General features: G+C 37.0%; 1 protein-coding gene across 2 annotated transcripts in view; it reads left to right on the forward strand.

Moving 5' to 3' along the window:
• olfm1a (olfactomedin 1a) overlaps positions 1-21,264 on the forward strand; it is a 52,044-nt gene extending 30,780 nt beyond the window's left edge. For both annotated transcript variants that reach the window (XM_056458711.1, XM_056458710.1), the window contains exons 5-6: positions 16,014-16,120; positions 17,164-21,264. In XM_056458711.1, coding sequence (XP_056314686.1) covers positions 16,014-16,120; positions 17,164-17,838 — 782 coding nt within the window. In that variant the 3' untranslated portion in view covers positions 17,839-21,264. The remainder of the gene's footprint in view (positions 1-16,013; positions 16,121-17,163) is intronic.
• The last annotated feature ends 888 nt before the right edge of the window (positions 21,265-22,152 follow it).

The raw sequence follows: 22,152 nt of genomic DNA on the forward strand, positions 1-22,152 counted from the left end.
TATGAGTTGCTTTCTTTAGTTTCCTTTGGCTTAGTCCCTTATTTATCAGGGGTTGCCACAGTGGAATGAATCGCCAACTATTCCAGCATATGTTTTACAAAGCGGATGCCCCCTTATGAATGGGACTAAGCCAAAGAAAAATGAATGATTGAATAAATACAGTCACACTTCAGATTTTCTCTAATTCAGCACACACTCACAAAAAAAGTGTTTACTTTAGTATTTACTTGGAGAAGCTATTAGAAACATCAGTCCTGACAGTAAAACACAATCAGCATCTTTTATTATTGTGCCGCTTTGAGGCATTAGCATGGCGAATTTTACCAACAGAAGATATACAGCGCTCCTGTCATTTCCCCTGTTTGAAATGCTGCGTCTCAGCATAGCTAATCTCGACACAGATTCAGACGTAGCCTTATTGTGAAGCGAGGAACGCATCTCATATGGATGTTGGACACAGACGTGACTAATGAGAAGCCGCTGTGCTTTTCTCTCCATAACAAATACCTTCGGGTCCACCTGAGCCACGGCATGAATTCATAGCGATATTAAAGGTACATTTTAAAAAATCAGCATGACAGGACACACACGCAGTCTCCGATTTATAGACAAATCCTCAGTTAAAACAAGCGTAATACACCAGAAACCATAATAAGCATTCATACAGTGGAATATAGGTCAGCAGCTCTGTGTGTAACAATGCTCTTCTTCTTTTTTTGGAGCGTTTTATTTTAGATTGAGACGAATAACAGATTTAGTACTCATGCATAATGCAACGCAGCCTTACTTTGATTGATTAAAGGAGGACAGCAGGCTGGGTTTTTTTTTCTCTTTTGGTGCTTAACAATAAAAAGAGCCGCAATCTTAAGTTTTCCACTTGAGCCCAAAGCTACACGCAGTGATAAAGAGAGCCATCCAAATATGATCATGGGATTGTATTGAAAGATTACTGCTCCCAGTACTGTAATCTCCTGGCTGCATGAATGTCTAATGCTGCGTTACGCAATGAGGTTAAATCAGTGGACGAGGGAACAAAAACAAACAAAAAAAAGTATGATTATTTGTTCACCAATATAAATGTAGGTAATGCTTTAAATTGCCTGACAAAAGTCTTGTCATCAATCCCAGTTGTATAAGCTTCTTACTTCTAGTTGATCGTTTGGAAAAGTGGCAGAAGGTAGATTTTTCAGATGAATCATCTGTTGAACTGCATCCCAAACATCACAAATACTGCAGAAGACTTATTGGAGCCAGCATGCACCCAAGATTCTGACAGAAATTAGTCAAGTTTGGTAAAGGGAAAATCATGGTTTGGGGTTGCATTCAGTATGGGGGTGTGCGAGAGATCTGCAGAGTGGATGGCAACATCAACAGCCTGAGGTATCAAGACATTTGTGCTGCCCATTACATTACAAATCACAGGATTCTTCAGCAGGAAAGCTTCTCATACTTCAGCCTAGACATCAAAGTTGCTGAAAGGAAAGAAGGTCAAAGTGCTCCAGGATTGGCCAGCCCAGTCACCAGACATGAACATTGTTGAGCATGTCTGGGCTAAGATGAAGGTGGAGGCATTGAAGATGAATCCAAAGAATCTTGATGAACTCTGGGAGTCGCTTTCTTTGCCATTCCAGATGACTTTATTATTAAGTGATTTGAGTCATGGCAGAGATGTATGGATGCAGTCCTCCAAGCTCATGGGAGTCCTACACAATATTCATTCTTTTTCCACTGCACCATGACTTTATATTCTATATTGTATATAAATTATTTCTGTTAAGTGAAGCAAAGTCAGACCTTACTGTCTTAATTAAAGAATTAAAAATCAACTAGATCAACTAGAAGTCAAGATATTATTTGTTGTTCCTAAAACTTGGATAGGCAACAAGCCTTTTCTCACTATTAAATACTTGCTTATTAGCAGAATATTACAATAATATTGACAATTCTTTGGTATTTCAGATGCCTTAATCCTACACCTACACCACTAAACTTACTGTAAATGCACTTTACTATTACTAAGCAGCTAACTAGATGTTTATTTGAGACGTTAATATAGTTAATAGTGAGAATTGGTCCCTAAACTGAAGTGTAACCTAAATATAGTATCTTATTATATGTAATTACACTTTATAATATAATTGATTATCATTGAAAAGAATGTGAAATCATTTTTGTAAAGGACTGCTGTTTAACAACAGAAGTGTAAACTATTCAAATGTTTTTTTCCCCTAAAAATAAGCTTTGTTATTGTAATTATAACATTTTCGACTGTATTTTTGACAATGCCATGTGATTAGACATGACATTAAAAAAAACTATTTATATGACTATTTTACAGTCATTTTTTGTTTACGAGCTAATAATTGAAAGGCCTAATATAAAATTTGCACTTTAACAAATTCATTTATCGGCAAACAAAGCACACCGATCATTAAAATAAGATCAAAAGTACTCTTTTATTTTATTTTATTTATTTATACTATTATTATTATTATTATTATTATTATTATAAATCGTGATTAAATGCATTCAAAACAAATGTTTTGCATAAGATGTGTAATTCATTCATTCATTCAATTTATTTTCAGCTTAGTCCCTTTATTAATCAGGGGTCGCCACAGCGGAATGAACCGCCAACTTATCCAGCATATGTTTTAAGCAGCGGATGCCATTCCAGCCGCAACCCAACACTGGGAAACACCCATACACACTCTTTCACACGCATACACTATGGCCAATTTAGTTTATTCAATATACCTATAGCGCATGTCTTTGGGCTTTGGGGGAAAGTGGAGCACCCGGAGGAAATCCACGCCAACACGGGGAGACACATGCAAACTCCACACAGAAATGCCAACTAGGCCAGCCGGGGCTCAAACCAGCGACCTTCTTGCTGTGAGGCGATCTTGCTACCCACTGTGCCACCGTAACGCCCAAGATGTGTTATATTATATTATATTATATTATATTATATTATATTATATTATATTATATTATATTATATTATATTATATTATATTATATTATTAAATTAATTGTGATTAAATGTATTCAATATAAAGGTTCAAAATATTAATTATGTACATAAATAAACACAAAAACAACATTCTACAAAACATAAATAGATATTTAAATCTGTGTATCATTTTTCATATTTATATATTTTATATCTAAACATAAATAAACTTTCTCAAACGTATGCACATGAGTATTTATATGTAACAAAAAATACATACACAGCAAACATACAGTATATTACGTAAACAGCTGGTCGGCACGGGCCATCTGACAACCTTTCAGACGAAAATGAAGGGGGGGTGGGGGCGTGGGCCCTTAATAATTTCTCTGGGCGCCCCCAAAATGCGTGGGCCCTTAGAATCGTCCTAACTTCCCCCCTAACTTTATGCAGCGGATGGCATTCCAGCAGCAACCCAGTACTGGGAAACACCTATACACACTCACACACACACATGCACCACAGACAATTTAGTTCATTCAATTCACCTATAGTGCATGTCTTTGGACTATTGGAGAAACCCACGCCAAACGGGGAGAGCATGCAAACGCCACACAGAAATGCCAACTGGCCAAGCCAGGATTGAACCAGTAACCTTTTTACTGTGCCACCTACTATTGTACCTACATCCAAAATCTAATCTACAATCTTAATATAAACAGTCAACAAGCATTAATAGTTATTTTCTTGAAAAACATACATACATACACACACAGCGAAATGAAAGACAAATTCAATGTGTAGAGCTAAGAATAAAAATTAAAAGTGTTGTTCATCCATTCAGAAAAGTGCTTTTATTATGTCTTCAATGATGCTCATTATTATAGCATAGATTTAGCAGAGGAAATCTCGCAGTGGGTCGACAGCACTTAATGCCATGACATTACAGTATGTAAATAGCTAAATCACATGAACATGCTATCTGCTCATATATTAGCGATGTCAGGCTGTGAACTGAGTGTTGCTTGCTGTATATTTCGACATAATTGCATCAACAGTTGGCGCCACGAGCACTATACAGTTGAAGTCAGAATTATTAGCCCTCCTGAATTATTAGCCCTCCTCTATAATTTTTTCCTCCAATTTCTGTTTAAGGGAGAAGATTTTCTCAACACATTTCTAAACATATCAGTTTTAATAAGTCATTTCTGATAGCTGATTTATTTATCTTTGCCATGGTGACAGTAAATATTATACTACTAGATATTTTTAAGGTACTAGTATTCAGCTTAAAGTGACATTTAAAGGCTTAACTGGGTTAATTAGGGTTTTTAGGCAAGTCATTGTATAACAGTGGTATGTTCTGTAGACAATCGTACAAATAATGCTTAAGATGGCTAATAGTTGCAACACAGGCTTATTGTGAATACGTAGCCCCATATATATCAATCAATCAATCAAACTTTATTTATATAGCACCTTATTACAACCAGGAGGCTGCCCAAAGTGCTTTACAGTATTAAATACAAAATTAAACCTTAAAACACATTACTGTGCATTCACACTGAAGGTGGTGAGAGCATCAAAGGTGGCTCTGGCCGCCCTGGCGACGACGCTGTCTGCCTTCAGCTCCGGCGGCGAGAACGTCAAAATTCGCTACATTGATCTCGTATTTAAAGGGGGCGTATTTAAAGGCAGCATATCATATTTTATATGTATGTTCCTGTAAGAAAACATTGTAAATAATTGGAAATCCGGCGGCCGCAATAATCAAACCCTTGGGAACAAATGTGGTCAGAAGCAAAGTTATCTGGACTCCTTTCAAGCGGTGGATTTCTACATTTCAATTGCTTGCTGCTGAACTGCGTCATAGCTCAGTACCATAAAGTTGACTTGATTTCAACTCTCCTCAACGCCCTCACCAGCGAAGACGTGCCACGCTGCTCCTCGCCGCTTATAGCCAAAGACTATAGAATACACAAGACATGTCACTCGTATACTTTTGAATGGGAAAAGGTGTAACTGTCAATATGGCTAATGAAGCCCCGCCTTCTAGTACAGAAGCCAATCAGCGATCACTATAGAATGACAATTCTCCAGGGAAGGGACTCGGACCAGATGTGAGCTTCTGCAGATTTTGTGTGATATGAACATTTAGTAATGAAACTAAAGGGAAAGTTGTTGTTTAAGTTTATTGGTTATTCATAATATGTTAGGTAATTGTAAGCTTGGCAAGTAGTTTTGGAGAATTTTATGTTTTCCCATTCAAGCAGAATGCCCAGATATACTGCCCGAGAGGCATTTCAAAGATGGCCGCCGCGTGAAATGACTTTCCTTAAAGGGACTTTGTATAGCCTGGTTTAAGCCTGGTTTATACTCGACGCATCCGCTAGTTTGCTTGAGTGGGCGTGGCAAATGTGATGTCATCACGGAGTTTCGCTTTGAGTGTGCACGACATGATTTCGACAAAAGAGGCCATGTCAATTGGAGACCCAGCTACACAATAACAGAAATATGTTTTTCCACCAGTCATAGGTTTTACACTGTATATGTTTAATTTTGAATTTAAAACTATTTAATAATTACAAAACAATAATTAAGTAACAATTTTTTTTCTTTAATAACTGGAAAGGAATATTTGAACCTATCGATTTACAATATACTGATGTCCTGTTTTTCTTGGCTTTATTGGTGATAATGGTCAGGAATGTTGGATCATTATTGCCTATTTAACATAAGAATAGGACAGAAACTAGCCAGACAGTAATGTGTAAATTGTGGAGTGGGCTAAATCTAAAAAAAAACATCTGTATTTTTTTGTAAGTGTACTTTTTTTCTTTTTTTGCCACAATAAAGAATATATTTGTAGATCAACCCCTGTTCTGTTGTCAATAATATTTTAATAAATTAGGTAGAACTGTCCGAGATATGAACAAAAGCAAGAGATGCATCAAAGTTTGATTTAAAAAAATCTTGAATGGTTATAAAATCCTTATAATCATAAAAAATATATACAAAAAGAATAAAAATAATTAGTTTAAAAATCTTGAATGATAATAATGATATGACGTAGTTCCGGAAACTTCCTACTTCTCTGTTTATCCGTCTGATTTTACAGTCAGTTTCGTTTGACCGCCCCCCTGTTGTTTTAAAGAATATCACAATGGCGAACGCAGCAAGTATAAAAGATACGCTTGTTAAAGCCAAAACAGACCATGGCAAAAGTGTAGACCCAGGTACACAATTACAGAAGTATGTTTTTCGCCGCCAGCTCCCATTGAAAATGAATGACTTCCGGCTACCGTAATTTTCAGTGTGAACGTACAGTAATATGGTAAGAACACAATTACCAATAATACAGCATTTTGACCTGGCGAATATCAAAAGAAAGTCTAAACAAATAGGTTTTAAGTTTAGCTTTAAACAGTGCCACATTTTTGATGATGCAAAGTACTAAAGGGAGGGAAGATTTGTACTACTTGTATTTGTGCTACTGAAAATGAACGATCACCCAATTCACGATCACCTGCATGTAAAGACCTCCAGCAACAACTGGCCTGCTGATTGTAGGACCTTGCTCAGTTTGTGAACCTTTAAAATGTCACATAAATATGAAGGTGCAAGACCATTAACTGCATTAAAAACAAACAACAAAAAAATCAATTCTGAATTTAACGGGGAGCCACAGAAGAGAACAAAGGACGGGTGGGATGTGCTCACGTTTGCGACTATTCTACACCAGTTGTAACCAATGAAGTAAGGCAGGGCTATTTAATTAGTTTGTCATGGGGGCCAGTTCATAAAAAGCATCTCAAATGAAGGGCCAAAGAAATATGACTTGCAATATAAGTGATGACACAACAGCATATAAGGGCCCATATGTTGTATTTTTGCACCTTAAGACACCCACGTTGGCTTTTTCTACATTAAAATGTTAATATATTGTATTTTGAAACTACATAACATCACTGCATTGTACAATGTTGCTTTTTTACAAACACATTCAAATGTTGTATTTCGAAGCACAACAAAATCAGTGCAGTGCTCAAGTAGGCTTCTTTTAGATTCAGATACATTCATACGTTATGTTTTAAACTGCGTAAAAATTAGGGATGCAACGATTATAGATTTTGGTTGTACGATTATAGTTTGAAGAATAATCATGGTTTCACGTTTATCATGATTATTATGCATTTATTAAATTCAAAACACTACTACTTTAATAAATCACAAGAAAACGACTTATATTTTAAAGTGTTGTTTATTGCTGCTCAGTAACCAAATACAGCACAAAATATTAATACAAAACAAACAATAGTCCATTTCTCCCTTTGGACTAAAAATAAATGAAAAAGTGTTTGATTTAAACATGAGTGATAATTTTATAATGAAAATAAACAAAGGAAAAATAAGTATTTTTAAAGTAAAAAGAAGTATTTGTCGAATGTTAATTTAAACTATATATGAGCTAAGAATTTAAATGAAGTGTTGTTATTATCTGCGTTCATACATACATAATCATTTTTAATAATTTGTCTGGCGTATCTTTTGTTTACATTGCACTGAAAGCCACACACAACTCTCACCGCTACAGCATAGTCTACTGTGTCCGCCTGTAGGTCTGCTTACGAGCCATGCGTGCAATGCTAAAATTAATGCTAATAATTAAATAAACATGTAAAAAGCAGGGTGAGAACGTGGTAAGATTTGAAAATGTGGTAAAAATCAGGCAAGGGCTTTTCTTATTTGGACTGCTTTTGAAAACACTGTCGGTTGGGTTTAGGGAAGGGGGTGATCGGGTCAATCAGTGCTTTTTAAAACACTATTGGTTGGGTTTAGGGGTGGGGTGGGTGGGTATTGGTATCAGTCAGTTGGTCAGACAGTCAGTCAGTCAGTCGAAAGCGGCCTCTGGTGGATTAACGCAAGAACAGCAAGCACGAATGGCACTCGCTAGAGAAATTTGAGATCTGAAAAAGCACACACAGCGGCCTCTGGTGGATTCGCGAAAACAAAAACTGCAAAAAAACGTACCTCCTGGGATGTATTTCGCAATCTCCAGAAATGTATATAGGGGTACATATCAATAATGAACCTGGGTTGCATAATATTGACCTTAAAGTGGTTTTAAAAGTGTAAAACTGCTTTTTATTCTAGCCAAAATAAAACAAATAAGACTTTCTACAGAAGAAAAAATATAGGAAATACTGTGAAAAATTCCTTGCTCTGTTAAACATCCTTATAGGGAAATATTTTTTTAAAAAGAGGCAGAATAATTGTGACTTCAACTGTAGATGCTTTCCTTCAGTCCACACTATATTCATCATCCACTAATACGCTAATGAAAGTGCAATCTCTCGCCTGCTACAAACTGTAGAACTAACATTTGGCTATGGGGTCTGGTGTAAAGACTGACCACCTGTGCTGAGACAATTAATCAGGCCGGCACTCACTGAATATTATCTGTCATGGAGTGTCTTTGAATCTGGGTTTTGTTTTCCGCAGTACGTCTGGATCAGAGAACTGGGCGAATAAATGCCAACGCATTCAATCCCAGAGGGATTATGGAATCGTACAGATCAATATTAGCAGATTATGAATAGTCATATAGAGGTCAGTCTGTTCATGGGCTGGCTAAATCGTATTATTTTGATAGTACAGCTGAAAATAGATGAACAGAGATAGGGGGGTGGGGGAGTAGGAGACTGCTTGACAATTGACTATGTTGAGTTTCTTTGGATTTACTGGTTTTATTAACTGTGATGGAGGACAAATTATTGCACAGACATATGCTGCACTGGTATAATTTTGTCAATAGCCAAATATATACACTCACCGGCCACTTTATTAGGTACATCTTACTAGTACCGGGTTGGACCCCCTTTTGCCTTCAGAACTGCCTTAATCCTTCGTGGCATAGATTCAACAAGGAAAAGAGATTTTGGTCCATACTGACATAATAGCATCACACAGTTGCAGCAGATTTGTCGGCTGCACACGAATCATGAGACGAATCTCCCAATTCACGTTGACAAGATGCTTAATTTGTACTAATGGGCCTAAAGTGTGCCAAGAAAATATCCCCCACACCATTACACTACCACCAGCAGCCTGAACCGTTGACACAAGGCAAGATGCATCCATGCTTTCATGTTGTTGACACCAAATTCTGACCCTGCCATGCGAAGGTTGCAGCAGAAATCGAGACTCATTAGACCAGGCAATGTTTTTCCAATCTTCTATTGTCCAATTTTGGTGAGCCTGTGTGAATTGTAGCCTCAGTTTTCTGTTGTTAGCTGACAGGAGTGGCACTTGGTGTGGTCTTCTGCTGCTGTAGCCTATCTGCCTCAAGGTTGGACGTGTTGTGCATTCAGAGATGCTCTTCTGCAGACCTCGGTTGTAACGAGTGGTTATTTGAGTTACTGTTGCCTTTCTATGAGCTTCAAACAGTCTGGTCATTCTCCTCTGACCTCTGGCATCAACAAGGCATTTGCACCCACAGAACTGCTGCTTACTAAATATTTTTTCTTTTTCAGACCATTCTTTGTAAACTCTAGATATGGTTGTGCGTGAAAATCTCAGATCAGCAGTTTCTGAAATACTCAGACCAGCCCGTCTGGCACCAACAATCATGCCACATTCAAAGTCATTTAAATCACCTTTCTTTTCCATTATGATGCTCGCTTTGCACTGCAGCAGATCGTCTTGACCATGTCTACATGCCTAAATGCACTGAGTTGCTGCTGTGCGATTGGCTGATTAGAAATTTGCATTTACAAGCAATTGGACAGGTGTACCTAATAAAGTGAGTGTATTGTATGGGTCCAAATGATTGACTTTTCTTTCATGGCAAAAATGGAAAGAATATGAAGCAAAAATATGAAGGTAAATCAGTAGCAAAACTCGAGAGCTTGCAAATCTAAATGTGAGAACTTGTGATAATAATATTTGAATGTGAAAGTTGAAATGTACACTCACAGCTCTGATATGAACAGCTTTAATCTCTCGATTTGCACACACAGACAACAATCCAAACACCTGTGTTTTGAATTCGAAGTTGCAGATTAATAGTTGTGTATTTGAAAAATGTCATTCACAAATACAAAATGACAGACATGCGTGTGTACGGCAAATTTGATTGCAGCTTTGCTGTACAACCACAAGTCGGCACTCACAACTTCTCAGTTTTGCCAGTTCAACTACACATCTCTCGCGCTCTGACTTTTGCTACACATTTTGCGCGATTCCTGTAGCAGAACTCATTCGTGCACTTGTAGATGCAGAAGCGCGAGCAGCAGGGGGGGGGGGAGGGGCGGGGCAGGGCTAAAGCTGTTTATTGTATATATACACACATATACATATATATATATACATACATATATATATATATATATATATATATATATATATATATATATATATATATATATATATATATATATATATATATATATATATATATATATATATATATATACACACACACACACATATACATATATATATACATATACATACATATATATATATACATACATATATACATACATACATATATACATGCATACATATATACATACATACATACATACATACATACATACATACATACATACATACATACATACATACATACATACATACATACATACATACATACATACATACATACATACATACATACATACATACATACATACATACATACATACATACATATATATATATATATATATATATATATATATATATATATATATATATATATATACACATATATATACACACACACACACACACACACACATACACATATATATATACATATATACATATATATACACATAGCAATTAACCAATAGTTGTTTCTCACAGTTCATACCTGTTTTTGTTATATTTTATTTACTGTACCTACATAATTTCTATCTGTTTTATACGTCTTTGTCATCATGGCAAAGATAAAATAAATCAGTTATTAGCAATGAGTTATTAAAACTATGATGTTTAGAAATGTGTTGAAAAAATCTTCTCTCCATTAAACAAAAAATCTGAGAAAAAAAATATACAGGGCGCTAATAATTCAGGGGGACTAATAATTTTTAATTCAACTGTATATAGCCATTTTTTTCTACGCAAAAACAGCCCTGAACTGCAACACTGTCATTTTATATTTGGAGGAAATTTCATCTGTGGTCTGCAGAGTAGATAAAAAATTACATTTTATTAAAACGCATAACTATAAATCACAAATCCAGAGACAATAGGATCTATCAAATAGTCTCTTAATTCTTTTTCTATACAGTAAGCTGTAGTAAATTCAAATAAGAGCACATAATAAAATGGACAGTCTAATGACAGAAGGGTTTTATATCATCCTGAAAGGATTTATTTTTGCAATAACGGCTGGCCAACTCAACAAATTAATAAATACACTAACATGAAATACTGATTTGAGTTCATGTGAGAAGAAAAAGTGCTGAAGAAAATGAGTTAGACCTACACTCTAAAAATTGCAGCATGTTGTAACTTGGGTCAAATATGGAAAAACCCAAAGTTGAGTTAAAAAGTGTCATTTAAATGTAGTTGAAAAAAAATTAAACCAATGCTGTGTTTGTCCAACATTGGACAACTTATTTATATTTGTAATTAATTCCAGGGGTTTTTATTTGTATAATAAGGGGGCAGCACGGTGGCTCAATGGTATACCATTTGGCCTAAAGTATTAAGCTTTGAGCGCAGAATTCAAGGTCAATGAAGTCACCAGGTCAGTGATATATTTCTTTCACCAGAGCTCCTCCGGTGAGGTTTTGCATAAACCAACGTGATGATCACATTTCAGTGTCAAGAACAGAATATTGGAAAAAATATCATGGGAATTGGAGGAGCAGCTATAAATGTACATTGGTTTAAAAGCAGTTGCTATTCCCCGGTGGGCTGCCAAAACAGCACAGCCAGAGCGAGAGAAAGAGAAAGTGCAAGAAAAGGAGGATACAGCATCAATTCAGCGAAAGACATGAAGTGACAGGAAAAAGAAGTCCAGAAAGAAGCATAAATGAGAGAAGAACAGACATCCTCGTGTATGAGGACTCTTGCAACACGTCTTGCACACGTCTACACAAGTTATGCTCCAGTGCGTCTGTCTGACACTGTCAAAACAGAGAGTATGAGAAACTCACTGATGCCTGCAAACTCCTGCCTGAGTACCTAACACATGGATGACAGAAACTGAAGCGCTTTCCTATGCACCACAACTCATTTACCAGGCCCAAACACTGAGCTCCAACAGCATTAAAGGGTTAGTTCACTCAAAAATAAGTATAATTATTTGACTAGGAGACCTATTGTGCCCCTGTTTTACAAAATGTAAAATATGATTTTAATGTCCCTAGACATTATTGAAGTATTAAGTTTTGAGTATTAAGTTTCAGCACACAATAAACTGCAAATAATTGTTTATAACTCTTTGAAATTGAGTGTTTGATCCAAATTGTGCCTGTCGCTTTAAATTTAAATGAGATTGTGGGGCTACAAACTCCTGCATCAGGACATGTCAACGCTTTATGGAGGGCGTGTCTGAAGTTGGGGCTGACGTGATCCTCATAGCCAATGAAATTAGACTGCAATTGGCTGTCTGAGCTGGGGTATCTGTATAAAGCGGTCTGATTGGTTGATGCCTCTGTTGGGGCTAGAAAAGTTACGAAATTCCCCACTTCTGCAGCGAGGATCGCCGCCGAAGTGCAGTGTTGCCAACTTTTTATATTTTGCAACTTTTCAGACCCCCTTAGTGACAAATTTTCAAAAACGCGACTAGTGGCAAATCTAGAGGCTTTTTTGGGGGTTACTGGAGATTTTTTATAGATTATCATCTGTCCACACTGTACCGTTCCAACTCTTCTCAACGAGCTGCAGGTGATGCTGTCAGCCCCTCCCCCACAGGTGGCCCAGTCCTCATACAGCAGTCTCTTCCACCTGCAGCCTGAGAGCAGATCACCCCTCTTGCGTACCGACGGCAAATTATTTTGCACCATGAGTTAGGGTTGTGCTGATAGACGATAGGCAAAGATATCGCCAAGAGCTGAGAGCTATGACGATTTTAAAGACAATATTCAGCTTGTTTCGCATTAGGTAATGTAGACCTATTACACGTCTTAATTGCATTATTGAATAAATTGAATAGTATTATTATTTTAACTATCATCATTAATAATAAATGAACTACAAATCATTTGTAAGCTCCAGCTGTTCACATCAACACTTGACCAACACTTTCGGACAAAAATTTATTATTTCCATTGCTCTCTCTCTCTCTCTCTCTCTCTCTCTCTCTCCTCTCTCTCCTCTCTCTCTCTCCTCTCTCTCTCTCTCTCTCTCTCAGAAGCAGTTGACAAACGCGCTGCTCTGCACGTGAGGGCACAGCCACATCTCATAGCAAAATATTTTGCAACTTAAAATAGGCTTAATAATAAAACGGAATTTGTGTAATTTTAAAAGGATTTAAATGATTAAATTTAAAATTAAAAACTGAAAAAAAATGAAAGATCTCTGAAACCAGCTCAAATGTTCCCGAATAAAACGTGTTGCGGTAATACACAATCGTTGGTCATTTGAGACTCCTTTATAACAGCACTCCCGCAAGATTCTTTCTTGCTTTCACAAAAAAAAAGTGATTTATCTTTTATTTCCGTTATTAATAGCCTATTTAAGTTTTAAGGAGGCCTATAGCCTATTTTCAAGCTATGCATGCATTGCTTCATCAAAAACACGAAATATACATACTTGTTTTAATTGTGTTTTATTCGATGGAATGATAAACACGGACATGCACATTTTTCAGAAAATAGCATATTTATTTTATTTTAAGAACGTGTTAGGCTTATATTTATTTATTATATAGGCTATTAAAATATATATTTTTATTTATTTAAACTAGCCTACAGTATATTACATTAAATTACAACCTGTATTTTACTGTTCGTTTTGGCTTTAACAAATTATTGAACAGATTATTAATAACTTATCAAAGAACATTTTACTGAGCTCAGAAAAGTTTTGTAGGTCAAATTGGCTATTTAATATTAGAGCTATTGCTGATTCGCCGCAGCCATGTCTAAAATGAAACTATTTCAGATCCCCAATTCTGTTCGGCAATGCTTGATGTCACCCATTCAAAGTGAATGGGAAGCATTGACGCTAACGCCCGTGTGAATCAGGCATTAATGTTGACCATTTTACTCTGCAGTTTTTATTTAAAAACTTTAATTGAGGTTTTTCGTTGTATGAAACAATATTTGCATGAAAATAATGTATACAGCGCATCCGGAAAGTATTCATAGCCCTTCACTTTTTCCAAATTTTTTATGTTACTGCCTTTATCCAAAATTGATTAAATTCATTTATTTCCTCAAAATTCTACACAAAATACCCCATAATGACAAATAGAAAAAATATATATTTTTTAATTCTTTCAAATTGTATTAAAAACAAAAAACCTGAAAAATCACATATCCAAGCTCTATCAGGTTGGATGGGAAGCGACCCTGTACAGCCATTTTTAGATCTCTTCAGAGATGTTCAATAGGATTTAGGTCTGGGCTCAGGCTGGGCCACTCAAGGACATTCACCGAGTTGTTGTGAAGCCACTCCATTGATATTTGTGTGGTGTGCTTTGGGTCATTGTATTGCTGGAAGATGAACCGTCTCCCCAGTCTGAGGTCAAGAGCACTCTGAAGCAGGTTTTCATTCAGGGTGTCTCTGTACATTTCTGCATTCATCTTTCCCTCTATCCTGACTAGTCTTCCAGTTCCTGCTGCTGAAAAACAGCATGATGCTGCCACCTCCATGCTTTACTCTAGGGATGGTATTAGCTTGGTGATGAGCGGTGCCTGGTTTTCTCCAAACGTAATGCCTGGCATCCACACATGATGTACTTGTGTTTCAGTTTTTTTAATTTTTAACATATTTGCAAGAATTTTAAAGAATATATTTTCTCACATTGTCATTATGGGGTATTGTGTGTAGAATTTTGAGGAAATAAATGAGTTGAATCCATTTTGGAATAAGGCTGTAACATAAAAAAATGTGTAAAAAGTGAAGCGCTATGAATACCTTCCGGATGCACTGTAGATATAAATAAATCTGCATTGTAAAGTGAGTTTATAACCCGGTTCTAGTATCATAATTTATATCACCAACCAAATAAACAAAATAAAAATTTTAAACAGCTAAAAACGTCACTGTAAATACATTGTTAAGCGATAAGTAAAATTTTCAATATCTTAAGTAGTTGGACCAAAATTAAGGTTCCATAATGGAATTTGAAAGTGTAAATAAAGCCCCATAAACAACAATAAGCAGGCAACTGTTGATTATCATGTTTTTTGCAGCGTGTATTAGTACTAAATAGGTTTAAAATAAATAAATTCTGGGTACCAAACTTGAGATTACAACTGTGGGAGTGAACAGTCTGAACTGACATAGAAAATGATACTTCAGGAGATTCGTTCTCTCAGTACTGTATTTATGCAGTTGTCACTCCTAAAACTTTATAGTCTGTACATATTGTTTAAATAGATTAGATTCATGTTATTGTAAGAGTTTAGAGTTTACATGTTCTCCCTGTGTTCACGTGGGTTTCCTCCGGTTGCTTCGGTTTCCCCACAGTCCAAAGACATGCACTGTAGGTGAATTGAATAAATTAAATTGGCTGTACGAATGTGTGTTAATGTGAGAGTGTATGGGTGTTTCTAAGTACTGGGTTGCTGTTGGAAGGGCGTCTGCTGCGTGAAACATATGCTGGAATAGTTGGCAGTTCATTCCACTGTGGTAACCTAATAATCAGAAACTAAGCTGAAGGAAAATGAATGTCTGAATTAATTAATTAATGTTAAAGTTTAAAAGTTCTGGTCGTTCACCAATCACTTTCATAAAATGAAAAAGAGCAGCATGAACATTCGCCGAAATATCTCTTTTTATGTTCTATGGAATGCAAAAGTTAAAACAGGTATTGAATATTATACTGAGTACATTTTTGTGACATTCTGCGTTTGACTTCTATTCCCAGCCTGTGGGAAGCTGACAGGAATAAGTGACGCTATCACCATAAAGACGTCCGGATCGAGATATGGATCCTGGATGACGGATCCGATTGCCCCTGATGGCGATACGAGGGTGAGTTTACCAAATCTTTCAGCTTAAAGAAGTTTGAATCACTTCACATCCCTCACTTTAATCAAAACCAGTGTTGTTTTGTGTTTTTCTTGGCTTTTAAGGCTTCAATTTGGGGCTGTTTTGTCCCAGCAGTGTCTTTTCCTGCAAACAGGCCAAGAGCGCGGTTTATTAAATTACTTTTGCGCATTAAGATGCAAATGATAGGTGTAAATCTTGCAAGATTTCATTAGTCTGGCAGAAAAGCCGTTCTCCTGGTAAGATCTGAATGTCTCAGTATTTTCCACTGTATCGCTGCTCCGTTTTCACACTTGCTTTAGCATTCTCTGCTGAAAAAAAAACAAAGATCTTGTAAGTCAATTTGAGTTCCCTGCCTTGTACAAGCTTTCTGTCTTTCTCCAATTTCTCCAACAAATCTAACACATCCATCTTGGTTAGATGTCAGCAGCAAGTAAGTTTGCTTGACAACTAATCCATGATCCCATCATATATTAATGCAACGACTTCAAAGAAGATGGCTGAAGGTGAAGTCGTGGAGTTTTTTTTTAGCCCCGTTGAGATGGATCGATCCAGCAGAAAAGCCCAGAAACTGAAAGCCTTAAATGATTGATGAGGGGTCAGAGAGTTGCCCTTGCGTGAAGCCCTCCGTATATTTCGTCAGTGAATATACACTTAAAAGGGTCAGACAGGTCTGAAGCCGGCTTGTTTCAAGGGTTGGATGCTTGAAAGCAGATTCACAACAGGGAGATGATATAATATAGGCAGATGTAAAAGAAGGAATGTAATACAGCAGTCCCAGAGATGTAGACTGCATGCTGAGCTTGACTCTGAAGGGATCAATGATATAGCAGAGTGTTTGAGGGAAAGAAAAATGCATGTGGCACATGTATTCCTCACAACTTGAAGTCAGAATGATTCACCCTCCGGTGGATTTTTTTTTCTTTTTCAAGTATTTCCCAAATTATATTTAACAGAACATTCCCTTTTTGTTTGTGCTTTAAAATATTTGGTCCAACCCTCACGCTCCTTCATTTCTCCTCCACCAGGTGTGGTACATGGACGGCTACCACAACAATCGCTTCGTCCGCGAATACAAGTCCATGGCCGACTTCATGTATTCCGACAACTTCACCTCACACCGGCTTCCTCACCCCTGGTCGGGCACGGGACAGGTGGTCTACAACGGCTCCATCTACTTCAACAAGTTCCAAAGCAACACCATCATCAAATTCGACTTCAAGACCGCCACCATCAGCAAATCCGGCCAGCTGGATTACGCCGGATTCAACAACCGATACCACTATTCCTGGGGCGGCCACTCTGACATCGACCTCATGGTGGACGAAGGCGGACTTTGGGCGGTTTACGCCACCAATCAAAACGCAGGGAACATCGTGATCAGCAAACTCAACCCGGCCACCTTGCAAATCGTCAAAAGCTACACCACCAACCACCCAAAGAGGAGCGCGGGCGAGGCTTTTATGATCTGCGGGACGCTTTATGTCACCAACGGCTACTCAGGAGGGACAAAAGTCTACTACGCTTTCCACACCAACTCCTCCACGTACGAATACATCGACATCCCATTACAGAACAAGTACTCGCATATCTCCATGCTGGATTATAACCCGAGGGACAGAGCTCTTTACGCGTGGAATAACGGACATCAGGTGCTGTATAATGTCACCTTGTTCCACGTCATTCGCTCGGAGGAACTCTAAAGTGACTTTCTCCATCCGTCCGAAGTAGCACCGATGGAGTTTATTAGCGGAAAATAGAGTAATGCCCGATTGATTGTTCAATAAAAGAAGACGTACAAATGTATCAAAAGTAATAGTTCAAGGCAACGTTACGAACAGCTGCCAAAAAGGTATTTTTTCTTGTTTTTTTAAGCTTTCCTTAGATGATTGTGTTGAATTTCTCGCTGCAAAAACGTTTCGGTTATTAGTGTTTTCATCGCACTGCGCACTAGAAATATCGGCGCATTCTTAAAACAGTATTGGTTTATTTGAGAATATCTTTTTTTCTTATTTTAAGCACTTTGTAAGTGTATTTCTGACAGATCTCTTCTGAAAACAACAACCCAGGCTCATTCTGAAAACGTACCTCTATATTCATTTTTGGAGAGCGCCAAATAAGTCCCAGGAGCTACTTTTTTTGCAGTTTTTGTTTTCGCGAATCCACCAGAGGGCGCTGTGTATGCTTTTTGAGATCTTAAATTTCTCTCGCGAGTGCTATTCGCGCCTGCTCTTCTTGCGTAAATCCACCAGAGGCTGATATCGACTGACCCGCCCTCCTCCTTCCCTAAACCTAACTGATAGTATTTTAAAAAGAACAGATTGACCCAAATACCCACTTTCCTAAACCTAACCGACAGTTTTAAAAAGCAATCCAGTAAAAGAAAAGCCCTCACTTTTTTTAGTCTTACCCACTTTCTGGAACCGTTTTACGATGGACGTCATGGTCAACTCCTCCTCATGCGTCTCAAATCTGCCGATTTACATGGCGAGCTACTGGACAAACTGGTAACAGAGGGAAAGCCGTTCATACGGACGTAAGCAGTCAGCTGATAAGCGAGAAAAGGAATGGCGTCTTACCACCCCGTAGCTTTCATTTTAAAGACTAAATGCTGCCATACATTCTTCTAGTTACATAATTTGCGATCTATGACAGTCAAAAGACATGCGGTACAGGTGAATTGGGTAAGCTAAATTGTCTGTAGTGTATGAGTGTGTATGAGTGTGTATGGGTGTTTCCCAGAGATGGGTTGCAGCTGAAAGGGCATCCGCTGCGTGAAACATATGCTGGAAAAGTTGGCGGTTCATTCTGCTGTGGCGACCCCAGATTAATAAAGGGACTAAGCCAAATAGAAAATGAATGGTATTTCTTTACAAAGTGACATCGCCCCCTACTGGCCTGGCATGCATCATTTTAAGTCTTTTCCATTGATCCGCGTAAATGGGTATTGTTATGCTAACATTTTGCGAACATGACATTTTGTACATTGTTGTCATCTAAACGTACACTATAAATAGTAATCATTACTTTAAATGCTTTTTTCCCAGTATGTTTTGACATTTTTACTGCAGGCTCATAGTATTTCTTTACAAAGTACCGTCGCCCCCTATTGGCCTGGCATGCATCATGTATCATTTTTAGTCTTTTTTTATAAGTTTGTTTAAATGGGCATGGTTTTGCTAACATTTTGCGAACACAACATCTGTTTTTCGCACATCGTTGTCATCTGAACATACACTAGAAATACTAATCCTTACTTTATTTTTTTACTTTTCCGTGTTTAGACATTTTTACTGCAGGCTCATAGTATTTCTTTACAAACTGACATCGCCACCTACTGGCCTGGCATGCATTATTTTTAGTCTTTTCCACTGATCCGCATAATTGGGCATTGTTTTGCTAACATTTTGCGAACACGACATGTTTGTCGTACATCGTTGTCATCTAAACGTGCTCTAGAAATAGCAATCCTTACTTCATCTCCAAATTTTCCAGTATGTTTAGATATTTTTACTGCAGACTCATAGTATTTCTTTACAAAGTGACATCGCCACCTACTGGCCTGGCATGCATCATTTTGTCTTTTTCATAGATTTGCATAAATAGGCATGGTTTTGCTAACATTTTGCGAATACAACATCTATTTTTCATACAAAGTGACATCGCCACCTACTGACCTGGCATGCATCAATTTTAGTATTCTTTATAGATTTGCGTAAATGGGCATTGTTTTGAGAACATTTTGTGAACACGATACAAGTTTTCCGCACATCCTCACCATCTAAACATTCACTAGAAATAGTAATCCTTACTTTATTTGCAACTTTTACAGTATATTGAGATATTTTTACTGCAGGCTCATAGTATTTCTTAACAATGTGGCCCCCTACTGACCTGGCATGCATCATTTTGTCTTTTTCATAGATTTGCATAAATCGACATCGTTTTGCTAACATTTTGCGAACACAACATCTGTTTTTCGCACATCGTTGTCATCTAAACAAACTCTAGGAATAATAATCCTTATTTTTTTTTGCAAATTTTCCAGTATGTTTAGATATTTTTACTAAAGGCTCATAGCGTTTCTTTACAAAGTGACATCGCCACCTACTGGCATGCATTATTTTTAGTATTTTTCATTGATCTGCGTAAATGGACATTGTTTTGGGAACATTTCGCGATCACAACATCTGTTTTTCGTACATCCTCATCATCTAAACGTACTCTAGAAACAGTAATCCTTACTATAAACCTTTCCAGTATGTTTAGATATTTTTACTGCATATCGCCCCCTACTGGCCTGGCATGCATAATTTGATCTTTTTCATATATTTGTGTAAATTGACAATGTTTAAGAACATTTTGCGAACACAACATTTGTTTTGTGTACAACATCTAAACGTGTACGCTAGCAATAGTAATTCCTACTTTGTTTGCAACTTTTCCAGTATGTTTAGATATTTTTACCGCTGACGAATTCACTAATCAATCCAACCGTTTTTGCAGTGTTCTTATCACTACTTGTACAGCTTTCCGAAGACGATTCAGTTACATAATAGAGAGCAAGAAAACGTGACACAAGATGTCTTTTAGTTTGTCCTTTGTATTGAGAGCAATCAAACCATCAGCTAAAGAAGCGAAGGCACTGACTGTTGAAGGCCCTCTGTGTTTTGTTGTGACTGTATGTAGATCAAAGATTTGCATGACCATTTTTAGCACAAGGATTGTATGATTTCATTTTGTTTTGCGCAGTAATATGACAAAGCGTACGTGAACAAGAGATTAGATTAGCGATTGGTTTTGCTATTCTTCCTGCCATGCTTTATTTTTTGCTGTATCTCTTTTGCGATCTGTTTCTTTTACATTTGTGTTTATAAAGTGACTATTTAATTGTAGGATGGATTGTACGAAGCGAAGCGTATCTATTTAAATATAAAGTTGTCAGCAAAAAAAAAAAAAGGTATCTAAAGACAATGTAAAAATAATGTATTATTCTGTATTTCAAAGACAGATCCGTGTGTCAGCTGTCTTAGTTAGAAGAAATCGATGGCGTCATCTAAAACTGTTACGCTTGCATCTGTGTTGTACTTGCAATGTGATTCATATCAATAAAGCCAGTCTTTATTTTACACCTCTTGCTCGAGGGAGATGAAATCATGTGCCAGATTTGTCGATCAACTTACAGTATCGAAATAAAGATCTACAGTTGAAGGAAAAATCGTACAGACAATATGAAACATCATACCAAATGCATGTTATTTTTATTAATTTAATATTGACCACATTTATGTATAGTCCAAAAGAGTAAATAGTTATTCTAAAGTTTACACACACACTTGATCCTTAATCCCTTGTTCGTCTTGGACATTTAAAGGGATAGTTCACCCATAAGATGTCATTTTTTACGTTTAAGTAATCACTTACTCAGCCTTTACTTGTTCTAAACCTATTTGAGCTTATTTATTCTGTTGAACACAAGATATTTTGAAAAATGCTGGTAGCTGGCAGCCATCGGCATTCTTCAAAATATCTCCTTTTTTGTTCAACAGAAGAAAGAAACTAATAAAGGATGAGAGAGAATAAATGATGAAGTAATTTTTTGCGGGTGGGGTGCAAAACTCCCTGTTAATCTTTAGAAAAATCCTTCAGATCCCACGAATTATTTAGTTTGTCCCTTTATTATTTAGTAATCCTTTTCCAAACAAAATGAGGGACTCGTATGCAACTATTACAGGTGATCAACACTCACTGAAGCTCCAGAAAGAATTTTTTTTTAATGTAAAGCCTGGTGGTGAAAACGTTTTGAATTTGGAGATCAGGGTCAATTTAAATTTGGTAAGTATCTTCTGCAATTACTTCTGAAGGACAGTTCTAAATTATATATATCAGCGTTTGTTGGCCGAGTGCCTTTGTGCCCCCTCCAGTGACGATAAACAGCCATATCATACTGCTACAAGTGTGATATTGCGTTTTACAACAGTTCAACGGCATAATTGTGTGTATAAAAAAGAAAATCA

The sequence above is a fragment of the Danio aesculapii genome, chromosome 5 (genome assembly GCF_903798145.1).
Source record: "Danio aesculapii chromosome 5, fDanAes4.1, whole genome shotgun sequence".
Lineage (NCBI taxonomy): Eukaryota > Metazoa > Chordata > Actinopteri > Cypriniformes > Danionidae > Danio > Danio aesculapii.